The 9,436-nt window shown below is 39.6% G+C and overlaps 1 protein-coding gene and 1 long non-coding RNA gene across 17 annotated transcripts in view; one reads left to right on the top strand and one right to left on the bottom strand.

Moving 5' to 3' along the window:
- LOC108629948 (uncharacterized) overlaps positions 1-9,436 on the top strand; it is a 40,063-nt gene that overhangs the window by 7,271 nt on the left and 23,356 nt on the right. For 14 of the 15 annotated variants that reach the window (XM_026817712.1, XM_026817708.1, XM_026817709.1 and 11 more), the window contains 3 exons: positions 6,464-8,159; positions 8,253-8,418; positions 8,509-8,715. In XM_026817712.1, the coding sequence (XP_026673513.1) occupies positions 6,464-8,159; positions 8,253-8,418; positions 8,509-8,715 (2,069 nt within the window). Of the gene's footprint in view, positions 1-4,643; positions 5,003-6,463; positions 8,160-8,252; positions 8,419-8,508; positions 8,716-9,436 lie in introns of those variants that run through there. The other variant, XM_018032935.2, reaches the window with a different exon arrangement.
- Positions 845-4,321, bottom strand: LOC113464929 (uncharacterized). 2 transcript variants are annotated; one of them, XR_003389795.1, is made up of 2 exons: positions 1,467-4,321; positions 845-1,260 (listed from the first exon to the last, which is right to left on the bottom strand). It is a non-coding gene; the product is annotated as an uncharacterized LOC113464929 (long non-coding RNA). The 2 variants fall into 2 exon arrangements; XR_003389794.1 differs by having other exon boundaries at positions 1,471-1,742.

Here is a 9,436-nt window from a genome sequence, read left to right on the forward strand (position 1 = left end):
ATTATAGGAAATGCGTTTTTCTAAGATACATAAACTTTTGGGATTGACTGTATAGCCAGTACATCCTTAAATTGTGCAAATACGTATAGCGATATGAATCTGTTTCGGTGTTGATGATGTATTCATTCAATCGAATTTTTCATCGCGTTTCACATTGATCTTGAAAATACCTCAGGTAGTTTTATTTCTTACATATGCTATTCCTATGAACCGTAGAATATCATGTATGTATTTTTTAAGAAGTTTATTCAATATTAAATTTTTGTCACATTTCCTAATGTACAATTGTGCAATGGTATTATGGTATTGTTCGTCGGACACATACAATTACATTGCTCGATTGCCTGTAGAGAACCGGACACGTAGGATTACGGAATTTGCATACTTTAGTGAAGGTCTACGTACCTACTGTGCTCTTTCTTTAGCTTCGGTTGACTCTTGCAAAAGACGTACTTCCTCTCTGCCCTCGCGAGCACATAATATAGCCTTTAAATTGCACCAAGTCGAAACTATTTATAATTTACTTAGGATTCGATAAAAACTAATTAAATAAATATACATCTCATGGTTACTTTCATACGTGATAATTATCTCATCTTATCTGTTCTTATAATAGATTTTAACGCGATTACCTTGAGCTTAAATTTAAGTCCCTAAATGTCTTAACTCTGAACTCTTGATCTATTTAACCTTCTCAATTTGTTACCATTGGTTGAGTGGCACAGAAAATTCATGGAATCTAAGTCGATGGAATAAAGTAAAGAATATTTTGTATAAATACATACTTTCGAAAATAATACTATTATTCTTTGATTAAAAAATAAAGGATGGAGGATGTACTGTATATGTATGAAGCGTAGCTTTATTTAAACATGACCTGGGAGGCAAGTTTGCAACGTGATTGATACAATACGCTTTAATTACTCTGCAAAAGAATGTCGCAGCCAGGTTTACGTTCTCGATGAGGACTGACCGTCATACGTGAAAGTAATTAATTGTTAAGTTCATCATCGATACCAATTCACTCGAGCGTAGTTCTTGCTCTTTCCTCCTATTATATCCGCTTCCCATTGTTCTCCGTTATGCCGGCTGGTTTCATGGTGGATATCCGCTAACCGGAAACAGTATGAAAAACCAGGAGGATCAACACTTATATTCATGATATGGAGAAGATGAAGTTTCTCCGTTTTTTTGCCCAAGTTCTTTGTAACACTTCTGGTTAGATGATGTTTCTCTTTTTTTCTTCACCTTCACTTCTTCCTTAAACAGAAAGAATAATTATGTGTAGTTTACTCGAAGGAATTTTGTACGTAAATATACATTGAAGGTAGAATAATAACTTGTGAACGTGTCTATTTAGTTGCGATCGCAGCACAACTGAGAAAACATTTTTATGATTAATTTTTATTTTTAATATCGATATTCTTTCCTAATTGATTTTTAATTTACAAAGGCTATTTATATACCTACTACGTACACTTATTTTTATTCATATTTTTTATTTGTAATAGCTGTAAGTGCAACAAGTAATCGTATCGTGAGTAGTTGTAGTTATGTAAGTACTTTCCGCTGCTAGTGTGCAAACGACTGGTTGATTTTACACCAGGTGGCATAAGACTGCAGACAGGGAAGACGCTTATTTACCTGCATAAATCAGAGAAATGGTTTTGGGAAAAATTACTTACTTCGTGCTATTATACAACGTGTAGTTCGATATTCCATTAAGAATAATTCAAAGTTTTTTATTAAAAATTCAGAAAAATTCAATGAGTATTCTAAATTATCCTTTGAAAGACTATTTTTAAACATTTGAAGTCTTCACGTGTTTTTAAAAATACTGTGCTTATACATATATTGTATTGGCATATTTTACTAACAAGGCTACCGCGTGAAGATGAAACTAGTTGACCTATGATAAAAAATGCTGACACATCGAAGTTAAGATGACGAGACAGGGGATGAGCTTATCGGAAAGTAGAAGAGAACTACATGTATCAGTCTGATGACTCATCGCTCTTGCTTTGACGTCCAGATGAATTTCACACCGACGTCATCGTTAATTGGCTGCGTTATTTACGGACTTTTCTGCCTACGTCAAGTTCAAGGCGAAAGATTAAAAAATAATTTTAGAAAGATGTTCATTTCATCAACTTTTCTTCAGTGTACACCTCATTATATTTTTGTTTCCATATAAAGAGACGAATTTGCAACTTTCCAATTCAATCTAATCAGTTAATCGTACATACAATAGCATATTTATTAAGGAGGAAAATTGTTCGAAAAATCTTGATGTAGTAGCGATACGGTCTGATTCATTTTAGAACTCTGTTAGATGTTAAATATTATAATTTAATTAGGATCAAATGAAGACCTTGAGATATCTAAATAAAACATGCTGTATACTTTCTGGGGTTGTTTTCGAGTATCCCTGCCATTCTTTCAATTTCATGAGACCGAAGTGGGATAGATCAGGATTAGATAACAGGTACTGCTACGTCATCTACTGCTAGAATAATATGGTCCCCGTTTTCTGCTCTTTACCTGGCTCTTCGGATCGCTCATGAGTCAGTGCGAGGAGTGCAAGTGCTCTCACCCTCCAGGCAGTGGTTCCGACGTGTCTGCTGTAGTAGAGCATAAGACTGAGGACAGTAGCAAATGGAAGGAGGATCTTATCATACTGTCTGAAAGGGTTATTGTGTGAACTCCCGTACTACATGCCCTCCGCATCCACTTCTTGCAGTCGAGTTGGTGATAAGAAGGGTCTACCCTGACTCACTCTTCCGCCTGCAGCGTGCGTTCCTTCGAAGACATTTTCAAGAAGCACAAAGCTACTGACGCAACAATGTTTATGGAACAAATGAACTAACAATAAGTGCGTCATAAAATATATCGCATTAAAATTAAAACAAAGAGTTGATAAGATAAGATATTATCGGAGAAATGTTTTGAAACAAGATTGTTCTATCGGTTATTTCCATTGAATAGCAAATTCATATTCGCTAATAGAACACTGTTAATAAGAAATTTGGCTTTCCCTTCCGATGGAAAAACAGCCATAAGCTGATGTTAATATACAATATCGATAAACAGATAGTATGAAATACTAAAATACTCACATTCTTCAATTAATTCTATTTAATTATTAGAAAATTAATAAATGAATGTGGAGTAATTCAGAAGAAGAAAATGAGAAGCTGATGTATTAACGAATGGAGACATGGTATACATATATTGATACAACAACATGATTTAATTCTGTTTACCATGAATGAAGATCTCGTGACCAAAGATCAAGGACTGTACAGTAATTCAATGGATCATTGAACAGTTCAACTTAATTGTCAGAAACCTAATCCGGGGGCGCGTACCGAATTCTTTTCCTGACAGTTAATTTTCCACGTTGCTGCGTCTTCTGTCACGCGTATGGTTTCACGCGTAAGTCAAAACGTAGGAACTCGACCGATCACGCGTGCACTTGTTAACACGGACGAGTCGCAGATGTGTAGAGTAGTTTTCACAAACGGTACGTACTTTTATGTAAACTCGGACTGATTAATCGTGTTAATAATTATACAGGTTGAACGTCTCGAAATAAAATTCACAGGGTACCACTTACTGAAAACACAAACGGTGTATTTATAGATATTTGGACCAAAGAAGAACATGCACTTTTACTCTAAATATTTGGTTTAAAAATAGAGATTTAAGCTCCTTGCAGTGTATCGTTTAGTAACGTGTTGTACCCTAGGAAACAAAGTGCTCTAAGCATTTATAAGATATAGAAAAACGAGAAAGATAAAAGAATTTTGGAATGTTCTACTTTCTGTATTCTTCAAAGTTTGCCATTGTCTCTTTCTTCCGAGGATTTTGTTAACTGTGAGGAAACAGTTGTTAAACAAAGTTAGAAAGTAAGCCTTACATTAAAAAATTTTATAAAAACGGTATCGTGTTCGACTCCCACGATTTAGTATTTTCTACAGTTACGCAGGATGTGTTCATCGTTAATCAATAATGTACACCGTTTATTATATTTGCTCTTAAAACATATACTCAAAATTAAAATGAGAGAGACGGGTTCATTAAAAATTATTTATTAAGAGCTAGCAGATATTCAAAAGGGGAGGAATAAACGAATATATGACATATTTTTCTAAGTGTGATTGCGTTGAAATTTCCTTGCGACCTCCGTAATCTCCGGCGAATGCTAAGTGGACAATCGTTTTATAAAACCGATAACGATCGAACCCTCATCGCCCAACTGATACATCGACGGTCCGCTATACGTGCGCGTCGCTGTACAGGGAATCGAGACCGACAAACAGTGTTAGATATAGGAAGAAAATACATCGAAAGGCGAGCGCGGGCGCATTCGTGACATCAGTCGTTCGCAGTGAACGCGAGTGGCACGGTGGCGTCGCGACGCCGGCGCAACTCAGTCGATCGATTCCACGTTTTGCTGGCCGTGTACGTACTCCCGGCTGATGGTGAATCGAAGAGAGGACGTAGCAGTTAGTGGAAGAGAGACCAGGGACCAGCTTCGAGGGTGAGGAGGCAGAGGGAAAGGGGTGAACCGAGGGAGGAAAGAGAGCGACGGAAACGCCGGTGGAGAACGGGAGGCCGAAAGGGGAGAATCAGAGCAAGAGGTATTGGTGCGCGTGTCTTTTGACGAGCAACGCGTACCACCGAACGTGTGCAGGATCTGCGAAGAGGTGACAGATTACGGGGAAGGTTTGCTCGGGCCGAGGAAAAACTGGCCGCCGGTTTCGGTGCCTCCGTGCCTCGCTCGGTTAAAAATATTCACGCCACAGCCGGCGCAGGATGACGGCGTTGCGGATTTAGAAGAGACAAACGTAACATTCCCGCAAGGCTGGACGCCGGGATCGATCGTAATACGGTCTTCTTAACAGCCGGCTGACACTGGCCCGAAGACATGGATTATCATCGGTCTGGCACCAGGTGCGAGGATGATTCCTTGGAGAACGAAAAAGGAATCGGTGCTGCGGTAAGGGATGCATCCTTCTATACGTGCCTTTCCATTTCCGATCATTTCGTTCGGCCTTTACGCTGTGACATCAACATAGTGATCAGTTTTGCGCGATAAATAATGCCCTGTTCTCGAATCGGTCCTTTCTTATTCGATCTTGGCTACGGAGCTGTCTCGTTGTACAACGATTGGGGTAAAATGTAGGGCTTTTTTGCCGCAATACTTCATGTGATAAATAACACATCACGATTACTGTAAATCGTGACGACACATTGTACAGTTCATGCGGAAAAATGGTGTGATAAACGCGGACATTTCCTGCTGACGTTGGGCTGTCACGAAGATTTAACTACTCACCAAGAGGACTTTATCGTGATTATAATCGATACGAGATAAAATATAATGATTCATTATCGGCAAGCGACAGCCACGTGTCGAAAATGTTTTAAGGAGATAAGACGGTGCTTAGGTTGTCATTTCATCAAGTAAATACATACGTATGCGTAATACCGTAATGCCTTCCTAGATGGAATTCTCGTTCTGACAAATGTTTTCATTTCGCACTCGACACATTTTCTCTGTTTGATACGCAAGAAGAAGATACAGTTTGTTTTCGTTTGAGATGATTAGATCGTGACTGTCTCGTTGTGAAACAGAAAGCATAGAGAAACTAGTTGATTTGGGGACGCAGTTGCTCTATTTCTGGATTTTGAATTGGGCTACTACTTCATGGTTTTGAACTTTTAGCTTTACGTTTAATCAGTGCAGTATCAACACGTTACACCTCGAAATATATCAGGCGGGATTGATTAATCATAAATTTATTGGAAGTTTATCAACTTATTCCGAATCGAAGAATATCATAAAGTACATGGCATGTATGTTTCATGAATAAAAATTGCGTAATAATGTATGTTATTTGTCCGTTTATTTTCACACTTTTACATTTTATTTACAATTTATACATGAAAGATATTACATATTAACGTCAGACAGATTGTAGCGTACGTAATAATACAATTAGTTATGTAAAAGTCGTAAAACATCGACGATATCATTAATCCATTCTCTACATAGAAATAAACTGACTAATCATTTTAGTACTTTTTATGATAGGACAAATCTATTTGAAATTATAAAAATATTGCAAGAACTGCATCCTTCTATTATGGAGGAAGTGGACGAACTATTGATCGAGGATGATCAATCTTGTATCGGCTAGGAATTAATTATTAATAAAGTTAGATACCGATAAATTTATAGCCGCAAGTTTTTCCCTCTCGCGGGCGAAGAAAAGTAAAAATGACGACCGTGATGGAAACGGCTACATAAATGGAGTGTGTACCTACACGTTTGTTTTATCGATCGTTAGATGCTAGCAGAGAAAGTGAAAATGACGTAAAGTCTGCGCGTTGCTAAAAGATTCTGTGAATTCTCGACCTTCTTACTATCGAGCGATTTCTTTTGTTGATGTTTCAGAAAGATCATAAGGGCGCGTCGAAGCATGGCGGCTCGCATACGCGCGGTACGGCAATGTCTTTCGGCTTTCGACGACGACCGACCTCGGGGATACCGATGCCGATAACCACATATACCACCGAACCGAGCCTGCTGCACCCGCGATCGAAATCGGCTGGACCTGAGCAAAACCGTAGACGCGATGAGGACGCCGTCGCTAGCGCGGTTCACAAGTCGTCTTCCGGTCGATCGACGCCGCGGCTCGCGCCACCGAAGAGAGAGTCCAGCGGAATCGCCGTCAGGACTAATCGATTCGGCTACCGGTCCTCGCAACCAAAATTCACGAACAAAGTCAGCGACATATGCAGCAGTCACAGCGTTAGTCATTACAATCAAGAAAAACTGCAACAACAGCAGCAACAGGAGGGTTTCGTGAAACAACCGCACAGAGTGACCGCTCAAGTCTCGAACGCGACACCAGTATCAAAAGTAAAAGCGTCACCCGTGCATACTTCGACTTCGTACAGTACCACGAATACTGCGCAAGTTGATGGAAATCGCAGAGTATCAGGTATTCCGGAGCCAGTAGGAAGATACACTCTACACACGAGCCACCTGCCGCTACCGCAGTATGCTGTAAAAATGACCGATGCGAACTCGAAGATCGCGAAAACTGCGGCGAATCAAAGCAGAAAGGTATCCGCTGCGTCGAAAGGCTCGACGAGCTCCAAGGAGGGCTCAAGTACAGAAGATTCGGGCATCGGAAGTCAGTTCGGTTGCCTCGGTGAACACGAATCCAGAGGCGTGGATTACACTGATGGATCGTTAACAAGAAGGCGCGGCATAGGTAGACCGAGGAATTTGAAGATGGTTGTAAACGGAAAGAGTTTCGATGTTAGGGATGTCAGGGACGACGATAGCACAGTAACCGAGATATCGGTTATACCCTTGCCAAAAACGTTTACTACGGCCAGCACCGGACTGGTGCGAGAGAGAACCACTCAGTATCAGAGGATCGTCAATAAAGACAATAGGTATACCGAATCAACGACGTCTATGTCTACTACATCTTCTGAGGGTTACGACGAAGGACTGGGCGAGGAGAAGGTTTATAAAGACAGATCACATTCCGAGAAGATTCCTTCTATTAAGTCAGACTTCAGTCCACTGAGCTCCGACGATGCTGAATACGGTCACGGAGAAGCCATGGCCGACGAATATTCGTTAAGTTCCAGCGACGAGTGCCAACGATCCATCTCCACTCAACATTTACAAGTTACGTCGAACGCAGCCAAGAATGGAACAGTTCCTAAAGGTGTTTTGCGTTCTGTACTCCTTACCATCGAGGATCCTGCGTTCGCCGCGGCCGCTGCTACGTCGACGACGTTGATAGATGACGAGACCTCGCCAGTCGATAGTCTTTTCGATAGTCTTACAGCCAGTATTACTCAGTCAGACGTAAAGGCTCTGAAGAAGGAGAACCCATTGGAACAATCTGGAAATATCATTGACGATGATAGTCCTGGTACTCCAACAAATGCCTCGAATTCGCTAAGTTTATCGGAAGGCAGAGAATACTTTGACGATGAGATCGCTGATCAACCCGGGCTCATTTTTGGCGACAGCTCGAGGGCTGGCATCGAGGCGCAATCTGCTATGACTAGTCAAGTCGTTACCGAGAACAGTCACACTTTGGTCGAATCCAGCCCGAAAACAGGTACATATCGTTCAGTCTACTTCTTATATTCACTTTATTATTTTTCTTGAAATAGCGATAATGAGACTGACGTTCGTAAATCATTTCTTCCAGGTGCGGGCATTGTGAAAAATGCAACTAACAGTCCTCATCATGGCAAACGAATAAGCCGAGTTAACAGTGTCGACACATTGTCTCCTTGTGAATCTATTGCGTCCGATGACTTGATATTGGATTATGAACAGAGCGATGCCAGTTCCTACGACGAACAGCAACATCGGTTAGTATCCTGTCTTGTATGTTAATGCAATCATTTCTATCTGGTTCGTAATGGATAGGGATTTAATAGCGGGATATCGTGTGATTTTAGAGGCGACACAGGCAAGGCATTGCAAGATATGGATAATGCTACCATTCTGTCCGAATTGGAAGCGCAGGGTCAAGAGGTGATGAGACAATGGTCCACGTTATTGGGTACATGTCAGGAGTTACAGCAAAACGACGAGTCGAACACAATTAATAACAACGTGAATGGTGAATCGACCAATAACAACAATCAACCAGCCAGCGAAACAGGGTGTGTATTTAAATCTTTTTTTTACTCATTTTGAGATTCGTAATCTTGCTTTTTACTGTTGATGGCTTAAAATGCATGACTATAGTACGAAACCGCATTCGAAGATATACGAAAGTAATGTTTCAAGGAAAAATTTGAATACAATTTGAACATTTATTTTTCATTACTTTCCTTGATTAGAGTTCAGTGTTCCTATCTTTATCGGCATCAGTGTACATTGAATTATGTATTATTTTTTTTATAACGTCGAAACTGCTTTTTTTGTTATGTTTCACACATCTACGTTATCTGTTGCTTTGTTCTTTTACACCTCGTTTTATTCGGTAATATTGATTTATCACGAAACGTACGAAACGAAGTAACGCGTTGGATAATAATATTAAAAGGAGAGTATTTTAAAAAATGTTAGAAAAACATACTTTGCGTGCAATTCGTTATAATATTTTATGTTAGTGTAACATATTTAATTCTAGGGTCTGTAAGGTAAGTCGTATAGTACTGTAGACAAACATAGATAAGTGAAGAGTGAATATTTCCATCATGCAAATTATTTAATATGGTTCTTTCAATTTCAAATTTAGTTGAAGAACATTTAATTAGTTTTTTATCCTTCAATTTACTTTATGATATTTATCGATTGCAAACCCTGCGTGATACAATTTACTGTTTCTTTGACAATGCATGATACTTTCTTAAGGCATGCTGTGGATTTCAATCTCAA

This window comes from Ceratina calcarata, unplaced genomic scaffold (assembly GCF_001652005.2).
Source record: "Ceratina calcarata isolate Rehan_Ccalc_2016 unplaced genomic scaffold, ASM165200v1 scaffold60, whole genome shotgun sequence".
In the NCBI taxonomy this organism is placed as follows: domain Eukaryota; kingdom Metazoa; phylum Arthropoda; class Insecta; order Hymenoptera; family Apidae; genus Ceratina; species Ceratina calcarata.